At 49.2% G+C, this 25,613-nt stretch overlaps 1 protein-coding gene across 3 annotated transcripts in view; it reads right to left on the bottom strand.

Moving 5' to 3' along the window:
- Window positions 1–3,723: 3,723 nt before the first annotated feature.
- BPI (bactericidal permeability increasing protein) overlaps window positions 3,724–25,613 on the bottom strand; it is a 34,084-nt gene continuing 12,194 nt past the window's right edge. The window contains exons 6-15 of one of the 3 annotated variants that reach the window (XM_074406514.1): window positions 24,444–24,507; window positions 23,776–23,867; window positions 19,854–20,030; window positions 18,798–18,857; window positions 17,190–17,357; window positions 15,942–16,009; window positions 11,907–11,949; window positions 8,555–8,618; window positions 7,384–7,475; window positions 3,726–5,888 (exon numbers count right to left, since the gene is read on the bottom strand). In XM_074406514.1, coding sequence (XP_074262615.1) covers window positions 5,754–5,888; window positions 7,384–7,475; window positions 8,555–8,618; window positions 11,907–11,949; window positions 15,942–16,009; window positions 17,190–17,357; window positions 18,798–18,857; window positions 19,854–20,030; window positions 23,776–23,867; window positions 24,444–24,507 — 963 coding nt within the window. In that variant the 3' untranslated portion in view covers window positions 3,726–5,753. Of the gene's footprint in view, window positions 5,889–7,383; window positions 7,476–8,554; window positions 8,619–11,906; window positions 11,950–15,941; window positions 16,010–17,189; window positions 17,358–18,797; window positions 18,858–19,853; window positions 20,031–23,775; window positions 23,868–24,443; window positions 24,508–25,613 lie in introns of all 3 variants that reach the window. The other 2 variants (XM_074406515.1, XM_074406516.1) reach the window with 2 other exon arrangements.

The raw sequence follows: 25,613 nt of genomic DNA, 5'->3' as shown, positions 1-25,613 counted from the left end.
TGGCCTGGATTTGAATCCTGACTCCCCCATGGGGTGACTTTGGGCACTTTGTGACTCAGTTTCCTCATCTCTAGTTGGGTTCAGCCAGAGGGTGGGATGGCAGGAGGTCAGATGTCAGGGCACATTTCCCTGCTCTCTTCTTCTCTTGATCATGTTAAAAGTAAAATGCTCAGTGCCGCAAAGTGGAACCGACACTCAAGCAGAAGTTTTCTCAGCAAGGCAATTTACTTCTATGGAAGGGCGCCTCCTGCAGGCAAGGCAGAGGCAAGGGAGAGGGCTGAGAAGAAGGGAGGGCAGGATCCGAATGACGACCCTGTTCCTGTGTCCTCCCCCGTGGGCTGTGGTCAGATGGCACAATCTAGGCTAATTCTGATTGGCTATTGTTGACTTCATCAAAGGAGGCGAGGGTTGGCTTTTGCCGGGTTGGAAGGACGGATACATAGGTGGTGGGAGATGCTTGGGTGTGTTTGGTCACAGCAGAGATAGGGAGGGCTGATAAATGAACGGGTAAGCTTAGTTTTTAGATAGAGCAAAGAACCAGAAACCAAAACCCCTGAAGAGGAACTATTTGTTCTTAACGACAGTCCCAAGTGTGGCAGTGGCTGTGCCCTTCCCTGTAAGTCCTGTCCGGGGCTCCCACTCTCTCACTGGGCTGGGATACCCAGATGCTTTCCTTAGCTGCTTTCCCTGGTTGGTTTTGGCCAGCTTGTCCCCCAGCTTAGAAATAGCCTCTTTATTCAAATCCCAAGAGCCACTGGAGTTGGGCTCTCCTTTCCTGCCTGAACGCTGACGGACACAATCAGCAACGCCGAGCACTTCTTCTGCACTTCGTCACCCTTTGTGCAAATGCCTGCCTCTTGCAGAGAGCTTTGAATCTTTTTCCAAAGTCTGTACAGGTTTTTGTCGAGGCCCTGCTCCTAACGGGCTGGGGGAACTAGAACAAATGCCACCCCTTTCTGTTCCTCTCGTTCCCCCAAATGCAGATGAGGGCTGGGGACTAGGACAACTTTTCAGAAACAAAGATGTGTAGGCAGATCATCCAGGGATCTTGTTTAAATGCAAATCTTCCTCCATCCTGTTCTTCTGGGGGCTAAGCCTCTGCATTTTAACAAGCTCCCAGGTGAGGGTGATGCTGCTGACCATGGATCGTGCTTTGAGCTTCGGGAACAAGAGATTAAATGAACTCTGAGTTCCCTCCAAGCTCAGCAGTTCTCTAACTCTTCACTCTCCTTTTCCATAGTTTTCTATGACGGTGCCCACACTCCTGAGAACAGTGACTCTTGAAAGAGAATGATGTTATGCATTCCTGAAGTTCTGAATCCCTGCAGGGTACTTTGGAGTTGGGAGTTTAATATTTATGGCAGCCTTTCCCCAAGCTACATCACCTGCAGATCTGAATGTGTGCCTGTGTGCACACATACGTACAGACACACACACATGAACCCTGAGACACGCGAGCCTGCAAAATGAAAGTGGTAATGTCAGTGACGATCCTTTGTGGCTTGAAGGTTGCGTGTCTTGAAATGCCAGCCCTGGAGCAGGGCTGTCCGTGAATACACAGCTCTTCACCCCAGAGAGCCCTTGTGTTTACAGATGGGGAACTGAGACCTGGAGAGGGAGAAGAACTGGTCCAGGTTACACTGTGAACCTATTGCTGGAGAGGATAAACCCAGATGTCTGGCCAGCCAGGGCCTCTGATTCGTGGGGTCAGGCCTATTCAGGCAGACAGACCTGGATTATACTTTGAGAATCACTGACATAATGATTTTGGGTCATGCAGATGTGGGTTGAAATCCCAGATTGTTTTTAAAAGAAACGCTTATTGATCACCTACCATATGGCAGGCATTGGGAATATTACTGTGGCAAGACAGATATAGTTTGTTTTTTGTTTTTGAGGCAGAGTCTCACTCCATCACCCAGGCTAGATGGAGCGCAGTGGCATGATCTCAACTCACTGCAACCTCCACCTCCTGGGTTCAAGCGATACTCATGCCTCAGCCTCACAAGTAGCTGACTACAGGGATGTGCCACCACACCATGCTATTTTTTTATTTTTCATGGAAACGGGGTTTTGCCATGTTGCCTAGGCTTTTCTCAAACTCCTGGGCTCAAGTGATCCGCCCGCCTCAGACTTCCAAAGTGCTAGGATTACAGGCGTGAGCCACCGCACCTGGTCAGATACAGTCTTTACAGTATAGTAAGAACTGTGTTTATTCAAATTAGAGCAAACTTGGATTACTCTTGTCAACCCCTGTACCGCAGATTTGACATGTATTTGATCCTCATAACAACTTTATGAGGTAGGTAGTATTATGATGTTCCCTTTATAGATGAGAAATTGAAAACCTGAGAATTAAGTATACTGCCCAAAGTCACACAGCTGGTGAACAGCAGAGCTGGGGTTTAAACCCAGGATGTCTAGGATCACAGCTCATACTCTTAACCCCTGTGCCATGACCCTATCAATCATACCTCTGATTCTTCCCAATAACCTCATGCCAAAGAAGACAAGGCTTTATCTCTCCTTTTCAAAGGAGAAAATAGGGGACCAGAGAGGTTAAGTAACATTTGCAAAGTCACACAGCCTTTGGGGGACTGGATTCATGTTTGAAATCACTGCCAGGTGACTCCTGAGCCCACTCACTGAACGCTTAGCTTAGCAGGCCACATACCCTTTCTAGAGACTCCTCATCTGAAAACGGAAGGCCACCTTGTCTACCTTTAGCAGTTGTCATGAGGATTAAATAGGATAAAACACCTGAAGAGATAGACCCAGGGCCAGAGCTGCTCACGGCCACTAGAGATAGATGGCAAAATGAGGAACACAGCGCCTAGTTTTCCTGTGCCCCTCCCCGCTTCTCCCCTTGCCTAGGGTACTCTTGCCTCATATTTATTTAATAAGTCAGCATGTCCAAAAGGAACCCCAAGAAGGCAATGCTTATCCTAAAAAGGAGACTGCTCTCATGGTGAGCTTTTAGGCAATTCGGAGTGAACGATCCTTTTTAATTTTCTTTCATTGTTTTCGTTGCCACTTTATTGACATATATTTCACATACTGTAAAATTCACCCATTTAAAGAGTACAATCCAGAATTTAATTTTAGAACATTTTCGGTACCACCCAAAGAACCCCCCAGCACACATTAGCAGTCATCTGCAGCAGACAATGCTTAACCTGAAGGGAGAAGCTGCTCCAGTAGTGCTGCTATAGCCAACAACCGCTGAGTGTGTCTGGGAATGCTGCTCCAACCCTCACCCAAACAACTGCCTTTCCGCAGCCGTTGGAGAGAAGTTTCCAGGCACAATGTGTTCCGCGCACCAATCTTCAGGTCCAAGAAATATTTAGGTAGACGCAAAAGTAAATATGGGTTTTTTGCCACTAAAAGTAATGGCCAGGCCGGGCATGGTGGCTCCTGCCTATAATCCCAGTACTTTGGGAGACTGAGGTAGGTGGATCATCTGAGGTCAGGACTTTGAGACCAGCCTGGCCAACATAGTGAAACCCCATCTCTACTAAAAATACAAAAGTTAGCCAGGCATAGTGGTGTGTGCTTGTAATCCCAGGGAGGCTGAGGCAGGAGAATCGCTTGAACCTGGGAAGCGGAGGTTGCAGTGAGCTGAGATCAAGCCACTGCACTCTAGCTTGGGTGACAGAGCAGGACCCTGTCAAAAAAAAAAAAAAAAAAAAAAAAAAAAGGCCGGGCACATTGGCTCCTTGGCTCCCGCCTGTAATCCCAGCACTTTGGGAGGCCGAGGTGGGGGGATCACAAGGACAACAAAAGGTCAAGAGATCGAGACCATCCTGGCCAACATGGTGAAACCCCGTCTCTACTAAAAATACAAAATTAGTTGGGCATGGTGGCGCGTGCCTATAGTCCCAGCTACTTGGGAGGCTGAGGCAGGAGAATTGCTCGAACCCAGGAGGCAGAAGTTGCAGTGAGCCAAGATTGTGCCACTGTACTCCAACCTGCCGACAGAGCGAGACTCTGTCTTGAAAAACAAAAACAAAAAGAATGGCCAAGACTGGATTCAGTGGCTCATGCCTGTAATCCTAGCATTTTGGGAGGCCAAGGTGGGTGGATCACTTGAGGTCAGGAGTTCAAGATCAGCCCAGCCAACATGAGGAAACCCCATCTCTACTAAAAATACAAAAATTACCCAGGCATGATGGCACATGCCTGTAGTCCCAGCTACTCAGGAGGCTGAGGCAGGAGAATTGCTTGAACCTGGGAGATGGAGGTTGCAGTGAGCTGAGATCATGCCACTGCACTCTAGCCTGGGCGATAGAGCAAGACTCTGTCTCAAAAACAAACAAACAAAAGGTTTGAGCAATTCCTATCTTGGGTGATGAAGAATGCTATCAGAATTAAATGAAATCATTTATGTCCTTCACTTGGCTTCTGAGAGTGTTTGATCAATGGTGCTTCTTTCTTGTGTGACCCTAGATCCTCTACCTCCATTTAACAGAGAATCAATGATGTCAGCAGAAGTGTGTACATTTTTCTTTAAAAGTAAAATAAATACCCTTTAGTATTTAGTGAGCTTTTGCTCACTACCAATGCTTCTCTCCAGTTTTACCATCACCAACCTCGTTGAAGCTTGAATAACAACACATTCCTAATTTGTGCCTACCCTCTTTCACTCTTGCCCTTCTGATGCTTTCAGAAGTCACAATAAAACATTTTAAAACTAAATCTGGTCGTGTGATTCCCTACTCCACTGTCCGCATCAAACCCTTCCAGTATGTTGTTGCTCATCCTTCTGGTCTCAGAGCAAATATTAGTAGCGTAGAAAGGCCTTCAAGGACTCCTCAATTAATTTGAAATACAATCCATAAAACCCCATCTAATGGACTGAGATAGTCCCATCTGATGTCCCATGGGAGGAAACGGCCCAAAACCCCCAAGAAAGCTCCTCAGGATTCTAAAGACAGTCTGGGCTGGTGATCTGGCTTCCACACCAGGGCCCAGAGAGTCAGGAGTGCCAATTGCACTCAAAGTTGTCGCTGAAGCAGAAAGCCCCAGTGGCCTCTGTCACCTGGTGCAGTGTTCCGCTTTTGGGCACAATGGCTGGTTAGGAGAGCATGGATGAAGGAGGTCATAACCATGGAGCCCGTGTGGAGCAGGGAAGATGGGCTGAGCAGCCTAGCTGTTCAACACCGACACCGGGTGGTGGTGGCGGGAGCAACAGTCCTAGTGGACGGGTGACTACTACACAGGACAACGGGCAGGGCAGAGCGCTTGGTCAACAGCGACACCATGTGGCAGTGGAAAGAACAACAGCATAGTGGGCTGATCGCTCTCCAGACACTGTATGACATTAGGAATCTGGACTAAGAAAATTCCAAGGACACTTGGAACAATGAGACTCTCTGTTAATGGAGGCTGTGGGGACTCAAGAGATTAATTACAGAATTGAAAAGAGATGGTTATATCTGTGCTGTAAACTGGCACTGGCAGCCACATTGGTTACAGCCAATGAATCATAAATAAATGAACATAAAACAAGAAACAATGCTAGCACACAGAATCCACAGGAAAAAAGCCAGAAGTTTTTTTTTTTTCGTGAAGCACAAATGGAAATTTCTTGGTTACAATTGAAACAGAATTCCTGGAGGAAATATCTGTGCAGCCTTAGCCCTTGAAACAAGCTCACAATCCCTAAAATACACAACACACACTTTTCCAGTGAATGAAGTTTCCTCATGTTTAGATCATTTCTGAAACCGAGGAAATTTGCAAGGGGCTCTTGGTTAAGATCCGGAGAGGATTCCCTGGGGAAAGGCAGCTTGTGCCCCACGGCCCATCAGGAACAGGTGCGCTGACAGCCCCCAGCACCCTGGGCGCCTTCTTTTATAGACAACATCTGCACCAAACAGCAGGAAGTTCTAGGGAGAGATGAGAATGTCATCACCAGTTGAAGACGCACCCCCTGTTTGTGAGTGTGGAGCTGCTGGAGTTTTAAGAAGGACATTTTGGGAGCCTGCCTGTTGGGAAGGAGAAAGGCAGGGCCAGTGGGGGCCATTCAGTGTCTCGTAGCCCGGATCTGCTCATCAACAGCTGCCGACGCCCGCGAACCTGTCAGCAGCGTCCCTGGAAGCTGCCTCCTTCTCAGACTCGGGGGCCCCCCGGGCTGTTTTAGAGGCCTTCATCTGTCATCCCTGCCTCATGGCAGCTCAAGGGAGCACTTGTTCCAATCAAGGCTGCAAAACCACTTCTCTTTGCTCCTTTGTGCCTCTTACTCAGAATTTTTAGAAATGAAGAAATTAAATGGTGCCATGGGTCACTGTTTTTAAAGCACGAACTTGGTAAAATGTGGGGAGCATGCAGTATGTGCTTCCTTTGCACTCACGGCTATTTCTCTACAGCCTCTCAGCCTCATTAATGAGCTCCCTGGTCTAAAGAATTGGGAATTGATAGGCTGGACACTGGGGGAAAGGGAGAGGGAGGGGTCTGGGTGATGTGAGACTTTCCATGAGGGCAAGTTATCGGGAAAGCTTTGACCAAGGTAAAGAGTGCCACGCTGGGCGACGGTTTTGCTGCAGAGGTGACAGCTTTGTGGGGACATGCTGGGTTTAAGAGGCCTCAGGGTGGCGACATTGGGGGAGCCCTCAAATGCACAAGTGGAGAGTTTGGAAAAAAAAATGAAAAGACTGGGAGCATGGCTGGGACACCGGTTAGCACATAGGTGGCAGCTAAGCCTGAAGAGCTTGATGAGTGTGAGGAAGGCTAGTCAATTACCGGGGAAGAGAAGAGGTCTGGGGAGGGGTCCTGGGGATCTCCAGCTTGCAGAGAAGGGGCGAGAGAACAAGCCGAGATGGCAACTGCCCGGCGTGTGAGGCGGGCACACACCCAGGAGCCAGGGGAATGCTGGAAACTAAGAGAAGAAAGCAAGCCCAGGAAAGGCGTCAGGGGCAAATGCGGGTGGAGGTCAGGCTGGGCGAAGCCTCGAGGGAGGCTTCTATGCTGTGTCTAAACCTGCGAGACATCGGCCACATGTTACACCCCACAGTGCCTGCTGTGAGGCTGGTGCAAAAGGCGTGCAGCATATATATTTGTTAAATATTTAAATGCACCTTATTATAAAAGAGGCTCTTTGGCCCATAAACGCATTTCATTTTTGCCGACCATACCGTGAGAACGAGGCAGTGATGGTTCAAAGCCGGGAGCCCGGCTTTGAATCCGGACTTCATCTGACACTGTGTGGCGTTTCTGAATTTTGATCTTTCTTCTTTGTTTATTCACAGCACCCACATCCCAGGGTTGTGGTAAGGGTAGAAAGCGCTTGATGCAGGGCTCGTGTGCAGGAAGCACTGCAGCAATGGGCTGCTACTGGTCACGATTGTTAGGGGAGATTTGTGGAAAAGAGATCCTGAGACTCACCTGGTGAGACTGAAGCACCATGTTGTAGAGCTGGACCCTGGCGGGCATCGGGAGAGGGAAGCCTTTCTGCAGCTTCTCTGTGATGGAGACCACTGGTAAGGACCAGGAGAGGAGAAACAGAAGGGCAGGGGAGGAGGGAAGGCCAGAGCGCCTTGGTAGGCAGCCTCTCTGAATCTGCATGCCCGGGCCTAGGAAGGGACTGGCATGGGCATACGTGCCTGAGAGGAAGGCTGCTCTGAAGTCTGTCCCTCCCACCTGTGGCCCATCAGCCCCAAGTCCACTTCTAGGACCAGTGTGGGCTCCATCCCCATGATGGCCCGCCTGAGGGAGCAGCGTAGCTGGTAGCCACTAAACCACAATCCGCTGCGTGCAATGGTGTGGATGGATGTGGGTGTGTAATCAGGGGTATCTATGCATGCGTGCATGAAACCCCTCCACGTTGAGGATAAAGCCAGAGGTGGACAGTGGCCAGGGCAAGCACCCCAAATACCACCACATGGAACTTCAGAGAACTCTACATTAGAATGTGATCTCCCAGGCCACTATAAAGCTACATTTCTCAAGGTAGGAGGACAGGTCAGAAGACTGATGGATCACATTTCACACGATAATTTGTTGGATTGATCGATAAGTTCTAAATATCCTAGTCCCAGGTTTTGTGGGCCTCTATTTGTACTTTTGCCCCTTGATCTGAAGGTCGGGGGCAGGCCCGCCTGAGGCTCTTACCAGCGTGGTGATCTAAGCTCTGCGTGGGGTTACCAGGAGACCCCCTTATCCTTCTACCAGACTTGGAAAAAGACCATGGGCTTTGGCTTTAGAGATGGGATCAAATCCACACCCCACCTTTTGCCTGCTCTGTCACCTAAGTCACTAAACTATTTTGTTCTTCCACTTCCTCCCGTAAAAGTTGGAGATGTTAATAATTCTTCATCTCAAGGGGGTTTTGTGAGGGCCGGAGGCAATAACGAATCAACCCGTGTGTAGTAGGCCAGTCCAGGTAAGCTCCCTTTTTGTTCCATCCCGTTCCTGGGTTAGATGCTATTTGAGCTTCACTTGGCAGCATCGTTGCCCAGCCCTCCTGCCTGGGGCCAGGTATTAGGTGACTCTAGGTAATAAACCCCACCCTCTTCCCCCATGACTAAAAACCAGTGAGTTCTCCAAAGTTCCTTACCATTAACCCTGGGCAGCACAAGAATGGGCACAAGGTAGTTCATGATGTCTTGCAGCAATTCAACCTGGAAATCAGAGGGAGGATGGGAGGATGGCCCTGTGTGGCCAGGGCCCCGTGGGACCGGCAGCCCTCCGTCACCCTCCCTCTGTCAGCCTCCTTTCCCCTAGCTCTGCTCGGCAACCGCACAGCGGGCAGGACTGCGGAGAGGTGGATGCGAGTGACATGTGAAGCCTTGGCAGCCCGGCCAAGGTCATGGAGGTGGGAGGTGGTTCATTTTGCTCCGATGGTTCCAGATGTAAAGCATGGTCTCCACTGTAAGGTGCAGGGCCTTACCACCCACGACAATGATGAGGAAGGTCATCAGAGAGTATTTAAATGGGAAACACTTGGCTTCAAAATGTGTCCTCTCAGACGTGGCAGTTAGAGGGCAAACGGAATCAACCGTTTTGAGGGCTAGTTGGAGCAATGTTCATCAGAAGCCTGCGTGTGCCTGCTCGGGCTTGGTGGTTCACGACTGCAACCCCATTGCTTCGGGAGGCTGAGGCAAGGGGATCACTTGAGACCTGGAGGAGTTCAAGACCAGCCTGGACAGCATAGCAAGACCCCCATGTGCCTTTGGGCTAGCAAACATGCTTCCGAGGAATTTATCCTAAGGAAATAATGTAGGGTATAGGAAAAAATTTGGATGCAGGATGTTGACCAAAGCCACAAATTTATCCAAAACAATAAATTAAAAGCAACCTCCACATCCAGCAATAGGGGAATCACTTGGTGGAAAATGGTAATACTTTAATAGAAGGAAATATCATGCGACTGTTAAGAATGATATTGTAGAAATGTAAGTATCAACACAGAGATAACCATGATACATTTCTGAGTGAGGGAAAGCAGGCTGTAGAAATCACATCATTCCATTTTTTTAATTAAATAGGCGTAGTAGAAAGTCAGTAAGAATATTCTGCTGATTTTTATTCACTAAGTGATGAAAATTTGCAAATCTGTAAGTTCTGATTGCCCTACAGTACATATGTTTTGCTTTGGCAATAATAAAAAAAAATTAAAAATAGTGTAAAACACTCAAGGTGCTTGACTGTAGTTGTGAAATTTACAGCTTGTAAATGTATATGTTTTTGTCTCTGGAACAACTGAGTCTCCTTCCCTGGCCTGTTACTCCCCGGCCTCACCAAATGCAGTGCCCCCCTTCCTGTGAATCCGGGGAACTTTAAATTTCTATTTTCTGCAGAAGTAGAAATTAGTTATGGACTTAGTCAAGCCACCAAGACAGCCTTGGAACCAGTCAGTTCATGGAAATACAGTGACGCTGCATTTGGTCCTTCCGTTTGGAATCTCATCGGATGGAAATGGCTGGTTGGATTTATATCAGATTTGAAGGGGACATTGGGACCGTATGACTTTGGGCTTGGGGGACTTACGAGGCACTCACTTGGTGGGGTCGCCTCAGGAATCTAAGGAAATGTTCTGCAGAGCAGCAGACACCGGGATTCAACCAGAGCCCACCGGGAGATTCAGGCCAATGTAGCAAGACCCTGGACAGCCGACTGCGGCTTCTGAGGTTACACGCAGGCAGGGGCTCTGTGTGGCTGGCGTTGAACAGCAAGGGTGACTACTTCCCAGTAACAGGGCAACTCATCATCGGCGCCCCTCGTGAGGGCCGCAGGGGCAAATCTACTTAACGACGAGCAGTGACACCCGGGCAGTGGAACCGCCTGCTGTACCTGAGCTGGGGCTCTCCCTGCTCCTCCCTCTTCTACCAGACCTTTCTCATGTCCCTACATGGCTCTGCCATGCATCCAGCTGCTTCCCCCAAAACTCCAGAATTCACCTGGGCAATCCTTTCCTTCCCCACATGGCCATGAGGGAGGCTTCTGTGCTGGGTCTGGATCTGCCAGACACTGACCCCATGTTATACCCCACAGTGCCTAGTACAATGCTGGGTGCGACATATATTCATTAACTATTCAAATGCACCTTATGAAAGGGGCTCACATCTCTCCCTAGGTTCTGTCTAAATCAACTTCCAAAATATGTTTCCGATCCACCATCTTTCTCTTCTCCCGGGCGGAGTCCCAGCCCCCAGCATCTCCCATGGCCAAACACACCAGCCTCCCCTCATCTGTAATCCACACCCCCACCCCAGCCAGGGGGAGCTTTTACAAAGTTATAAATCTGCTGCCAGCGTTCCCTGCAGGAAAGGGTGCACTGCTGCTCACTGCTGTGAACACACCACGTCCCCTCCTCTAGCCCAGCCCGGAAGGCCCTGGGCGAGCCAAGTCCGTGCGGGCCCCTCTGGCCACATCTCCTCCGATGCCCGCTACTCACTCTGCTCCAGACACACAGGCTCCTTCCAATCCCCAAACGCACCAAGCTTGTTCCCACCACAGCGCCTTTGCCCCTGCTGTTTCCTCTGCTGGCTCCTTCTCATCCTTCAGTCCAACATCACCCCCTCGGGGCCGCCTTCCCTGACCACACCCTCTGATGCTTCATTCTCCCCCATCGCTTTCCACCCATCCCAACTTTGGTTTTCGCAGCTTTGATTATGACTGAAATGATCTTCTCTTTCTTTCTTTCTTTTTTTTTTTTTTTTCAGATAGGGTCTCACTCTGTTGCCCAGGCTGGGGCACAGCATCGCATGACCTTAGCCCGTGTAACCTGGAACTCCCAGGCTGAAGCCATCCCCCTGCCTCAGACTCCCAAGCATCTGGGACTACAGGTGCATGCCAACACACCCACCTAATTTTTATTTTTTATAAGAGATGACATCTTGCTATGTTGCCCGGGCTGGTCTTGAACTCCTAGCCTCAAGCAATCCTCCTGCTTTGACCTCCCAAAGTGCTGGGATTGCAGACGTGAGCCACAGTGCCTTCATTTCTTATGGCGCTGTCTTCCCACTGCCATCTAAGAGTCTGAGAAGGCGTCACTTCCCTGTCTTGTGCATCAGCCTAGCCCACACTTGGAGTAGCACTTGGCACCTAACAGGTGCTCAATAAAGTAATTCATTTGTTCACTCCACAAACATTTGCTGAGCAGATTTCCTCTATCAGACCATGCATGTTTAATCCCATTTGAACTGTGCTGTACTCACTCCGGGGGGGGGAAGGCCCGGAGTTCAGAAAAGGGAAGTGACTTGCCCAGGGCCCCAGAGTTGGTGGGCACGGAGCAGGGATTCTGACTCAGATCCCTCTGCCCACCAAGCTCCACAAACCATTAGTTCACAACCAAATTATATGCAAATGAACCAGGAGCCACCTAAATAATGCCACGAACCTGTAACATGTCCCCACACCCCGCCAGGCCAGGAGAAGGAAGAAGCCACCAGGGGCCTCAGACTCACCGGGAAGGGGCCAATATTGGAGTGCTTCAGTTCCAGGAGCAGCCTGTGGGAGGACGAGGAGGGGCCTGAGGTCACCGATTGCTTGACTACTGTGAGAACCCGTTTCTAGAGAGGAGAGACCCCGCTCCAGTGATACTACCCAGTCTTCCCACCCACTATCCGTTCCCCTTCCACCGGTCACAGACCCCGATGTTTCCTCTGGAGAATTCACACCTTCCCTGAGTCGTCAGTGCCGTTGACTCCACACTGAGCTCCGGGCCGTGCTGGCCAAAAGACCTTATCCACCTCTCCTGCCACAGTCATCGCTGCAAGGATGGACCTGTGACCTACACTGTCTCGTGAAAGTTGGTCCCTGGACTTCCGCTGGGAATATTGGGAATGAAGTATTTTCTTTTCTCTGGGAAAATAAGGAAGCTCCTGGTGACTATTTTGCCGCCACTTGGTGACAGCCTGCTGGGGAATGAAGCCAGCATAGAGGACAGCAGAGCCAAGAGATGGAGACAGATTCCTAAGTACATCATTTGAGCACCTGGGTCTTTTCCTTGTCTGAAAACCTTGGATTTTTCAGTTTCCTGAGCTGATCTACTCTTCTCCCTTTATGGCCTTTTCGACATTTTAACAGTGATCTCAGAGAAAGGGGGGACATTCGCTGTTTTCTAAACCCCAACCATTCGTTAGCTGTGTCGGGTTCTTTGTTCCACTGAATCCCAGTAACATTCCAAGAGGCAAGGGCCATTATACTCATTTCTACAGATGAGGGAACTGACACGCAGGTCAAGCGATGGGCCAAGGTCACACAGCTAACATTAGCAAAGCAGGGTTTCTTTTTTCCCTTCTTCTCTGAGACGGGGTCTCACTCTGCTGCTCAGGCTGAAGCGCAGTCACAGCTGCACTGCAAAGCAAAATCGCGGCTCACTGCAGCCTCAACCTCCCTGGGCTCAAGTGATCCTCCTACTTCAGCCTCCCAAGTAGTTGGGATTACAGGTGTGTGCCGCCATACCCAGCTAATTCTTATTTATTTATTTTTTTTGTAGAGATAGGGGTCTCACTCTGTTGCCCAGGCTGTAAGAAAGCAGGGTTTTAGCAAGGCACGGTAGCTCACACCTGTAATCCCAGCACTTTGGAAGGCCAAGGTGAGCAGATCACCTGAGGCCAGGAGTTCAAGATCAGCCTAGCCAACTCTGGGAAATCCCATCTCTACTAAAAATACAAAAATTAACCAGGTGTGGTGGTGTGTGCCTGCAGTCCCAGCTACTCAGGGGGCTGAGGCAGGAGAAACGCTTGAACTTGGGAGGCGGGGGTTGCAGTGAGCTGAGACCGTGCCACTGCACAGCAGCTTGGGTGACAGAGCGAGACTCTCTCTAAAATAAATAAATATGTAAATAAATAAAGCAGGGTTTCAAACAGGGCTCCTTGAAGGCAAAGTCCTGGTTGTCTCCAACACTGTACAAAGCTTGAAAGCTTGACCTTGCTCCTCAAGAGTCAGTAGCCCCAGGGTTTCTGCTCCATGGGTTCTCACACCCGCCCCCCATCTCCTGAATGTCCCAGAAAGTCAAAGTCTGTGCTCAGCCCACACCCAGCTGTATCCTCTCAAACTCCTTTATTTGAGACGCCCATGGGTGTTTCAAGAGAAATTAAATCCATATGTTTCCAAAGCAGTAACGCTTGTCAACATGATGCCGGGATAAATGAGCAACACGTGAACCTCTGAGGCCCGTCTCAAGGTTAAGAAGGACGGCTTGTGGCAGGGAGAAGGCGGGACTGGGCAGGGATGTGGGTAAAGGCTGCGTGAAAACAGTGCAAACGAGCTGAAGGAGTGGGTGCCAGGTCTAACTGCGGGGCCACCACATCTGCTCGCTCAGGGTGTCTCCTCTCTGCCCCCACGCTCCCTCCCTGTCTCTCTGAGTGTCTCCCTCGGTCTCTCTGAGTGTCTCTGTCTCCCTGAGTGTCTCCCTCTGTCTCCCTGAGTGTCTCCCTCGGTCTCCCTGAGTGTCTCTGTCTCTCTGAGTGTCTCCCTCTGTCTCTCTTGTCTCTGCCTTTCCTTTTCTACGTCTCCTTTTTTCCTTTCCTGCCACAGTCATTGCTGCAAGAATGGACCTGTGACCTCCGCTGGCCCCATGAGAGTCGGTCCCAGGACTTCTGCTGGAAACATTGGGAATGAGGTACTCTCTTTTCTCTGGAAAAATAAGGAAGCTCTTGGTGACTATTTTGCTGCCACTTGGTGACAGCCTGCTGGGGAATGAAACCAGCGCAGAAGACAGCAGAGCCAGGAGACAGAGACAGATGCTCCCTCTCTCCCTTCCTTGTGTTGTTGCCTCTGAGTGTCACTCTCTCTGTCTGCCTCTTTCCCTATGTCTCACCCTCCCTTTTTGTATTTCTTTTTCTTTAAAAAATCTGTTTGTTTATTTTGAGACAGGGCCTTGCTCTGTTGTCAAGGCTGGAGTGCAGTGGTCGAACATGCACTGCGTCCTCAACCTCCCAGGCTCAAGTGATCCTCCCACCTCAGCCTCTCGAGTAGCTGGGACCCCAGGCGTGCACTACCATGCCTGGCTAATTAAAACAAACTTTTTTTTTTTTGAGACAAGGTCTCACTATGTTGCCCAGGCTAGTCTCGAACTCTTAGGCTCAGGCAATCCTCCCACCATGGCCTCCCAAAGTGCTTGGAGAGAGACGTGAGCCGCCACGCCTGGCCCTGTGTTTCTCCTTCTACATTTCTGTCTTTCTCCTTCCCTCTTGCATATTGAGTGTTTATTCTATACCTGGAAGTGTTCTAAACACCTCAGCACATACTAATACCTCGTTTCAGCTCACAATGATGCTGTTGGCAAAGATTACTGGGCTTGTTTTTTACTTTTTGAGATGGAGTCTCACTCTGTCGCCCAGGCTGGAGTGCAATGGGGCAATCTCAACCTCCGCCTCCCGGGTTGAAGCGATTCTCCTGCCTCAGCCTCTCAAATAGCTGGGATTATAGGTGCCTACCACGATGCCTGGCTAATTTTTATTTCACCATGTTGGCCAGACTGGCTCAAACTCCTGACCGCAGGTGATCCACCTGCCTCGGCCTTCCAAAGTGCTGGGATTAGAGTTGTGAGCCGCCACACCTGACCTTACTGGGCTTATTTTGTTGCCAGGGAACTGAAGTTGGCAGCGTTTCGGTGCTTGCCAAGGTGAGCTGCACTTCAAACACAGGCAGCCTGCTGTCGGGGCCTCATTCCTAACTACAACCCCCCCCCCTCGAATTAGGGTCATGTGGATTCTAGTCTCCCAGCAGAGCTGGTGGTTAAAGTCCCAAGGATGGTGCAAGAAGTTGAAGTGGGATTTCCAAGAGTCACGGAAAGCCAGGACATGGTACTGCTGGATGCCGCTGTGGCTCAGTGGGGATCATAGCTGATGCCTCCCAGCCATGACGACTGGCAGTGTCCCAGAATGCAGGACTGTCACCGCTAGAACTGGGACACTCAGCTGGTCGCAGTGGCTCATGCCTGTAATCACAACACTTTGGGAGGCCGAGGTGGGTGGATCACCTGAGGTCAGGAGTTCGAGACCAGCCTGGCCAACACAGTGAAACCCTGTCTCTATTAAAAATACAAAAATGAGCCAGGCGTGGTGGCGCATGCCTGTAATCCCAGTTACTTGGGAGGCTGAGGCAGGAGAATCGATTAAACCTGGGAGGCGGAGGTTGCAGTGAGCCAAGTTAGCACCACTGCAGTCCAGCATGGGAGACAGTGAGACTCTCAAAATAAATAAATAAATAAATAAATAAATAAATAAATAAATAAAAGAAAGAAAAGAACTGGGACACAGGAATAAACTGAGATGGTTGTCATCTACAGTGTGACCGCGAGTGAGTCACTTTTTATCTGAGCGTCAGGTTCCTGGTCTGCAAATTGGTTGTGTTGTGGCCATCACACACTAGCTGAGGCTTTAATGTGATGAGTGCACAATACAGTGCTTCTGTACATACAGGACCACTACCATCCCACAGCCGCCAAGGACAGATGGGCAGCCCCCTCCTCCCCTCACAGGCCCCCTTACCTATCCACCTTGAGCTCTCCAACAAGCCTGTCGGACCTGGCGCCGACCTCCAGGGAACCATGCGTGCTCTGCCAAAAGAACAGCCCAGGGTGAAGAGCCCCGACCCGGGCGCCGTGCCACGGGGCCTCCGAGCCAAGGAGGGTGAGCTTCACAACAGCTCAGCAGGGCAGTCCACACCCATGCGGGGTGAGGCCACACAGCTGGAGGAGTGGGGAGCCTTCCTGTGGCTCTGTGGCTGCTGAGTCCTAAACTGTCAGCCAGTTTCCATTTTCTCTCTCTACTTCCAGGACAATTTCAGAGTTCTTGGCCACTCTCAGAGGGGCTGTATAAGACAGACCTCAGGGCTGCAGTCCAGGCCAGCCCTGTTCTCACAATCCCTCATTCATTAATTCATTCAAAAAATATGTATTGAGGAGGAAATCCCGGCTTCCCACCTCAGCTATTCTGTGCAGTCTGCGTGATCCTGGACGACTCCCAGGACCTATTCTATCTGCAAAGTCGGGTAACAGGTTGCAGCCTGGGAGACCCAGTGGACCTGCCTAAGGCCTCTAAGTGCTTCTTGGTGTGGAGAGTGTCTGAACCACGCCCTCAGTGGCCATACAGGCACCACCAAATGACTGTGGCATGACGGAGTTATCGAAGGGATGAATGCATAAGGCTGCAATGGAGTGAAAACTGAGGCAAATGGAAGATTAAACAAATATATGAATGAAAGAATAACAGATATGCATGAATGAATGATGGATGAATGAATGAACAAATACACAAATGAATGATCAATTGAACAAAGGTGTAAGTAAATGAATAATCGAATAAATGTATCCATGTAGGAATCAGAAAAGGTATGACATATTTCAAGTCAACAATCTAATAAATAATGGAATGAATTAATAATTGAATGAATGAACAAATACAAAAATGCATAATTGAATTACTAAAGATGTAAGTGAATGAATTGGAAATAGTACACATATTTCAAGCCAACATGGAATGAATAATTGAATGAATGAGAAATTGAGTGGATGAATAATTGAATGAATAAGTAAACAAATGCACTGGTGAGTGGCTGGGTGAATGAATGCTTGTAGGAGCCAGCACAGTTGAGTAAGCGGCTCAGTGTCAGGCTCTGGAGTGACACAGTCCAGGTGTGAACCCAGACCGGATTCACACGTGGTCTCCTGACTCCAAGGACAGTGCTCTTGGGACTGTCCGGGGCTCCTCATCTGTCCACACCCAGGAACAGCTTACCATGCCGATCAGGAAGAGAGAAGCCAGGGAGGAGTTGGCGAGGACGGCAAAGGCCTGTACATCCAGGTCAGGGAAGAAGGAGAGGCCGGTGGGCTGCACAGACACTTGCGGCGGGGCGGAGGCCGAGATGTGGATCTGTATCTTCATGTTGGGAAACATCTTGGCCACCTGCAGCCCCCAGTGGAGACAGCCAACAAAAGGAGGAGTTCCTGTTGAAATGTTTCTAAATCCTATCTTGCCCCGCCCTGCTTAAATACCTCCAGTGTCTTCCCATTGCTCTTAGAATAAATCCTAAGATGGCAGAGTCTGGCAGCTGGCACCCTGCCCACCCCACCACCTGTGCCTCTGCCTCTTATCTTCCATCTTCAGCCACATGGAACTCTTTCTGTGCCACAAACTCAACACGCTTTCTGGTCACCTAAAACCCTTTGCACTCTCTGTTCCTCCTTGTTGAATGCTTTTCCTCACATTCTTCTCTATCTTGGCTCTTTCCGTTCCTTCAGGTCTCTGCAGATGTCACTTTCTTAGAGAGCAGTAGTGGCTTCCAGGGGGAACTAAGGAGGGCCTTGGTGACCTTCTTCCCATCTCTCTTAGCCTCTGATCTTCCCCCAGGGAAACCCACAGGCTGAGTAAAAAAAATGTGACTGTTATGCAAATGAAGCTTCAAGACAATACCCCTGGATACCACTACCAGCCTCACCTCTCCCCACAACAGAGCTTCTCTGTATAGAAATTTCTGGGGTTTTACCACCAGAGAGGCTGCTATAAACAGAATGTTTGTGTCCCTGCAAATTCGTATGTTGAAGCCCTAATTCCCAGTGTGGCTGTATTTGGAGAAGGGCATCTAAGGAGGTAACTAAGGTTAAGTGAGTTCATAAGGGTAGGATCCTGATTCAATAGAATTAGTGCCCTTATAAGAAGAGACACCGAGAGCTCGCTCCCGCCCCCGACCACACATGCACTGAGAAAAGGCCCTGTGAGAACACAGCAAGAAGGAGGCAGTCTACAAGCCAGGAAGAGAGCCCTCACTAGAAACCAAATCTGCCGACACCTTGACCTTGGACTTCCAGCCTCCAGAGCTATGAGAAGTAAACCCTGTTGTTTATGCCACGTGGTCTGTGCCATTTTATTACAGCAGACTGAGCAGATAAAGACAGAGGCCCTCCTTGACCACCTTGTCTAAAACAACCTCATCCACCTGTCGGTTTTACCGGTCACATTCCACATTATTTTGGTTATTGTTTTGGGTATCTGAATGATATTTTTCTCTCTTCTCTGGTCTGGGAGCTCCAGGAGGGCAGGGAGGTGGTCTATTTTGTTGGGTTCCCAACATAGGGCCCCAGGCACATGGTGGGCATTCAGTAAATATTTATTGCATGAAAGGCCCCCCACCCCCACCCTCTGCCAGCATCTGCTCCCACACTTGGTCAACTGGGCACTTGGAGCCTTTCTCTGTTCTGGGGATTAAGCTATTTCCACCCCTTCATCCTGGGTTGCCTCTGGATCCTGTGTGTGTATGTTGGTGAGGGGTCTCATCATCCACTCAGCAAAGCCCTGTCCTCCCTAGAAGCCCCCAGGCTCACTAAAGGAAAGCAAGGTCCTCCTTGCCTCGGGTAGGAAGCTTCCAAAGAATTGAGTTGTCAGTCGAAATTTGGACTCCTTTGGAATCTGTAGCAAGAGAAGAGAAAAGGATCTCGGAGGATGCTGTTATAGGCAGAGCGGAGGGGGTGAGTTCTGCATGGGGGTGAGAGACGGACTGTACACACAGTGGCCAGCCCCTATGTGACAATGGAGTAACTGACCCACAACCTCTGCAGCAACCAGTCCCGAAACCACGCCTTCTGCAGCAGATGGTCCAGAATGGGCAGGAGCCGGTCAGTGCATGCCTGCTTGCTTTTTGCTCCTGAGAAAACCCAATCTGCCTTCAAACCAATCTCACAGGACACCCCATTTCCAGCAAGACCTGTCTCTGCCTTAGCCTGATGTTAGGACTAGATGACGGTCTGACAACTACTCAATCAATGTAGCTCTTTTTTTTTTTTTTTTTTTGAGACAGAGTCTCACTCTATCACCCAGGCTGGAGTGCAGTGGCACAATCTCAGTTCACTGTAACCTCTGCCTCCTGGGTTCAAGTGATTCCCTGCCTCAGTTTCCTGAGTAGCTGGGATTACAGGTGCCTACCACCACGCCTGGCTAATAATTGTATTTTTAGTAGAGGCAAGGCTGGTCTTGAACTCCTGACCTCATGATCCGCCCTCCTTGGCCTCCCAAAGTGCTGGGTTACAGGCGTGAGCCACCGTGCCCAGCCTTATGTTTCTTATTCATTACTTCCTACATTCCAAGCTCTGTGCTTGGTCCTCTCATAGACTAATATCTCATTTAATCAGGCATTAATACCTCGTTTAATCTTCACAACACCCTTTGGAGAAAAACAGTTACTGGTGTTTTACAAATGACCAAACAGGTTCTGAGAGGTGGAGTAACTGACCTGGGTCACCCAGCTGGAGGGGGGTGGGGCCGATACTGGAACTCAGCTCTAGCTGACTCTAGAGTCAACACCTTAACCTCCCGCACTGTGAGAAAAGCTCTTTCCAGATTTTCTGGAAGGTCTGCAGGACTCTGAGTCCAGTGCTCTTCCCATGCCCCCACACAGCCCGGCCTTACCATGTCATCCGTAAGAGTCATCTTCAAGACCCCAGCCTCTTGGTATACAAGCCCAGCTGTGTTGAAGAAATAGTCAGAGAGGCCCAGGTATACCATGCGGTCGTGGGCAGCGGGAAACTCCATCACTGGTGGAGCAAAAGGAGGTGGATTGTGGTGGTTCAGACGGTAAAACTCCCCCTGGGGGTAGAGGCAACAGAGTGAGCCCAGATATTCTTCAGGAAATATAATTCAACATCTCCATTCAGGAAAAGATGAGCTGAGGACACCAGCTGTACACTCGCAAAGGAAACAGCAATGACCGGAAGCTAACGGTAGCGTCAAATGCCTCCCAGGAGCTGGTTTCAGAGTGCTCCTCATGCCAGTCCTGGGAAAGCAGGTATAGCTATGCTTACGGTACAAGAGAGGACACAGAGGCACAGGGAGGTGAAGTGACTTGCCCAAGGTCACACAGCTGGTAAGTGGCAGAGCCAGGAATTGAACCCAGGCTTCCAACATCCCATGAACATTTTCCTCACCGCTCCATTGTCTCAACCTCAACCTTGCTAAGAAGCACAGAAACCCTATGAAAAAAAAAACGGTGAAATCCTGTTGGTTTCATCTGTGAGGTTAGTAAAATGGGAAAAGAGGTAGATTGTTTTGAGTGTTGCATGTGCTTTGAACTGACGCTATCCGGTGTTTGGTGAGAGCACTCATAAGCTGCTAGGGCTGGTTTTTATGTTTCTGAAGAGCACTTTGGCAATATGTTGTAAAAGCGGATCATTCATTTAGCAAATAAATGTTGAGCTTAAAAAAGCAAATTCTAGTTGGATACATATGGTAGGATACCACTTACGTAAAATTTAGAGGCCCATAAAAACTCTAAAAACACAGGCCAGAAGGCCACACACCAACATCATCAGCGTGGTTCTGGGGTGGGGGCAGAGGCACCCAAGGGGGCCTCATTAGTTATTTCTACAAGATTTTGTTGTTTAAAAAATCAGAGGCAAATAGGACAAAACGGTAAGATTTCTTAAATCTGCATGTTGGGTACTTGGAAGTGTGTAGCATTCTCTATACCTTAGAATTATTTTACTGCTTAAACCTAACAAACGTAACCTCTATATTATGGAATACATGCAATTCTTAATGACAATAAGATGGGCTGGGTGCAGTGCCTCACGCCTGTAATCCCAGCACTTTGGGAGGCCGAGGCAGGCAAATCACCTGAGGTCAGGAATTTGAGACCAGCCTGACCAACATGGTGAAACTCTGTCTCTACTTAAAATACAAAAAATTAGCCGGGCACGGTGGCGGGCGCCTGTAATCCCAGCTACTCAGGAGGCTGAGGCAGAAGAATCGCTTGAACCTGGGAGGTGGAGGTTGTGGTGAGCCAAGATCGTGCCACTGCATTCCAACCTGGGCAACAAGAGTGAAACTCCATCTCAAATGATAATAATAATAAGATGGACCTATGCACTGACTAGAAATCATCTTTAATATATATTGCTGAGAAAAGTGAGTAGAAGAATAGTGTATATCCATTCATGTAGATGATCAGCAAAAATCTAGTTGGATTTTCTTGTGCATTTATGTGAATTCTTAGAACCAGGGACCTGGGAGGTGAGCACATGCCATGGTTCTCAATGGTCAACTCTGGGCAGGAGTCCAGGAGGTAAACAGGACTTCTCTTATTCACTGAGGATAATTACGTATTGCTTTAATTTTTTATTCTGTGGTATCATTTAGATATGTGTAGGTATTCATTTTTTTTCTTAGTATGCCATTTGGCTGGCTATCCCACTTCTAGGAAATGCTCAAGGATGGACAGAGGCATAATTGCAAGGATGGTCACTACAGCTTTGGTTACGTTTGTGGGGAAAAAATGGAGATCCCATGTGTCCCAGGAGGGGGCACTGTCCTCATACCTTATCCCAAGCTGTCCTCTGAAAAACCAAGCAGCCAGGAAAGGGCTGCAGGGGGACATTTCATGGATGGCAAAGCTGTTCCTGTCATACGTGTTGATTTGTAAAAGTTGTAAAGCAGAATGTATAACATGACACATGCACATATATGTATGTGTGTTTTTTGCTGTCTATATGTGAATACATGTGTGTGCATTTTTTCCTATTTCCATATTTTGGGTTTTGTGTGTATTTGTTTTTATGCCTATATATGTGTACATTTGTTTCCGTGTGTTTGTGTGTGTATCTTTCTGTCTCTGCAAAGACAAGGGTTGGAGGGAGCTACATTTGTGTATTGATAGTGCTTATCTCGAGGTTGTAGACTTGGGTAATTCCTCTCTCCCTTTTTCTTTCTTTTCCTTCTTTCCTATATTTATTTCTGTATTCCTCTGCAGTTTCTAAATTTTCTTTTTCACATTGAATTTGTTTTGAAACAAGCAAATAAACTATAAACAAGCAAATCATCCATGAGGAAGGACTGAAGGAGGCACAATCCAGAATGAATTTCCGAGTGGGACCCACTCTTGCTGGAGCGGTAGTGAAGGCTGCTCTGGGAGTGACAGCTGAGTGGACAGCCACGTGGAGTACTATAAGAAGCCAGCAGGGGGAGGTGGGCATTGGGAGGGAAGGGAGTACCAGGCAGAGGGAACAGCTAGGACAAAGGCCCTGAGGTGGGAGCAAGCTTCACCTACTTGAGGAAGTATAAAGCCAGTGTGTCTGGCTGGAGCATGGTGAATGAGGGAGGGAGCAGCATGAAATAAAACTCCATCCATCCATCCACCCATCCATCCATCCATCCATCCATCCACCAATTACATCCATCCATCCATCCATCCACCAATTACATCCATCTATCCATCCATCCACCAATCCATCCATCCATCATCTATCCATTCATCTATCCACCCATCCATCCACCCAGTTATCCATTTACCCACTTATCCATCCATCCATCCACCCATTTATCCACTTATCCACTTACCCATCCATCCACTCACCAATCCATCCATCCACCCATCCATCCATCCATCCATCCATCCATCCATCCATCCATCCATCTATCCACCCACCCACCCACCCACCCACCTATCCACCTACCCACCCACCCATCTATCCACCTGCCCATCTATTTATCCACCCAACCACCCACCTACCCATGAATCCATATATTCATCCATCCATCCACCTACCCGTTTTATGCTATCCATATATAGGCATAAAAATAAAGACACACAAAACCCACAATGTAGAACCCATTCACATACCCATCCACCCATCCACTCATCCATCCATCCATCCATCCATCCATCCACCAACACACCCACCCCCCACCCACTTACGCATCCACCCATCTATCCACCCATCTATCCATCCACCCACCCACCCACCCACCTTCCCATCCATCCATATATCCATCCATCCATCCATCCATCCATCCATCCAACAAATACTTTGTTGAGCACCTACTATGTGCCAAGCATTGGTTTAGGTGCTGCTCATGGTAGTGAACAAAGCAGTTGCAGCCCCTTCTCTCATCACAGTGAGGGAGATAGACTTAAGAGTGTATGTGTGTGTGCACACGTGTGTGTGTACTGGTAATAAAGCAGGATGTGGGGGAAGAGGAGAGAGCTATTTCAGTGATAGTGATAGTGATCTGGGAAGGCCTCTCTAGGGAGGGAATGTTTGAACACAGACTTGAAGGAAGCAAGGGAGAGCTGTGTGGAAACCTGGGGGAGGGCACCCAGGCAGAGGAAAGAGCCAGGGCAAAGGTCTTGAGGAGGGGCAGGCATGGTGTGTTTCGGGAACAGTGGGGAGGCCAGTGTGACTGGGGCAGGGAGAGTGGGGAGAGTAGAGAGGGTGGTGGTAAGTCAGATAGGAATCAGGGGACGTCGTAAAATTTCTTTCCAAGGACTGTGGAGCCCTGGAGTGTCTGAGACAGGTTCTCAGGTGTGAGGGTGTATGGTTCTCGGTGTCAGCCTCACCTTCATCTGTACGTCCAGGGTCTCAGCTGTGGTTGTTGGAGGTGCCACCAGACCATAGTTGATTCCAGCCACAGCATCTATTTTGGTCATCACTAGAAAGAAAGAAGACAGACCATGAGCTGGCTCCCATGGTAGCATCCCTGGAACCTGAAATGCAGGATCGGAATTTCCTAAAATTGGATCAAGAACTGCAGTGTCCCGCCTCCTCCAGGGAGCCTCTTCAAAGGAGCTCGCCTACAGGGAAAATGAACCCACACCCCACATTCACAGACACCGCATACTCTCTTCTTCCAACATCCCTGAGATGGGTGGCTAAGGTACAGGGTCAAGGGCACGGACAGACCTAGGCTTGAATCGAACTCTACAACCTTGGACAAGTCCTTGCACTTCTCTGAGCCACGTTTTGTCATTTGTAGAAGAGATAATTCTAGTGACCTCACAGATGCTGGGAGAGTTTTGCGAGAAGGTGAATGCCCAATGCCCGGTACATGCAGAGGCTCAAAAGCCAGGGAGGACAGTTGTCAGGATCATTGATAGTTTCGCAGGCTGAGTCCCGGCTGGCCCAGACCTGTCTAGGAAAAACTTGCTGGGCCCATCACATCCACCCTGACTTCCCCACCCCTCCCCTTTCTGTTCCTTTCTGTCCTTGATCCTCGTCCAGCCCTCACCTGGCAGAGTCTGGAAATACGGTTGCAGCTTAGAGGATACGGAGCTGGTGACTTCCTGGCAGACCTGGGGAGAAGCAAACAAGTTATCAGGAAGGTCTTCCCGTAGTGAAAAATATTCTTTGGCAATAATGGGCCAGACATGCCTTGCTTTCCTTGAATGTTTTCTTGAAAATTATGTAGCCAATCAAATTTCTCTTTTCTTTTTGGCCACTAGGGAGACCAAGTTGAACATGCAGCTTAGAAATAATAACTGTATCTGACTGCATGGCCTACATATCTGCATTCTATTTCCTGCCCTGGTGTGTGGAACTTTCCTGAAGAGTGTTTATGCCTTCTACTTTATAAGGTGAGTTTGTTTTATGGTCTTCTTTCTGTTTGATTTTACTGTCTCAGATCCTTTTCGGAATGAAGTGGTAAGCAAACAATAGGTAGTCAATGGTCAGCTTTCCCTTATCTGGGCTTTGGGAGCATGGGCAGGCTTTCTGCTTAAGTCTAGGTGGGCACCCTCACATTTGCCATGTACGGCCTGCCTGCCTTTGCCACCCCACCCCAATTCCCCTGTCCCCTAGCCCGTGACTCGCTGTGGAACAAATACTAGCCCGAGAAGACCTATGTTGGGTCACACACTGACTGTGATACTGCTTTTCCATTTATCTAGACCTTTATTTCTTCATCTGTAAGATGGACCATGGCAAATAATATTTTCCATGCCATCTGCTCTTCTGTCCTGTGGCCTTGGCACACCCCACCAGGAGATGGAGTCTGTGAACTTGCCACTAGAATCTGGGCTTGGCGACTTGCCTCTAAGCAACAGAACACAACGCACCTCACCTTTGTGTAGCTTAGAGGTGAGGTCACACGAGGCTATGCAGAACCCACTCAATGCTGTGAGAAGCCCAGGCGCCACAGAGGTGAGGTCACACGAGGCTGTGAGAAGCCCAGGCCCCACAGAGGGACCACACTAGTGGTTTGGGTCAATAGTCCCAGCAGAGCTGAGCCTTCAAGTCTTCCTAGCCCAGGCACCAGAGATGGGAGAGAGGCACCCTCCAGGTGATTCTAATCTGAAACCTTTGAGTCTTCTGAGATAAGGCCCCAGACCTCATGGAGCAGAGAGCTCAGCCACCCCCGCCACACCCGGCTGATTTCCTGATGTGTGGAATCCATGACCAG

This window comes from Saimiri boliviensis, chromosome 9 (assembly GCF_048565385.1).
Source record: "Saimiri boliviensis isolate mSaiBol1 chromosome 9, mSaiBol1.pri, whole genome shotgun sequence".
NCBI classification, from domain to species: domain Eukaryota; kingdom Metazoa; phylum Chordata; class Mammalia; order Primates; family Cebidae; genus Saimiri; species Saimiri boliviensis.
The sequence above is the reverse complement of the archived record's forward strand: the minus strand, read 5'-3'. Positions and strand labels throughout refer to the sequence as shown.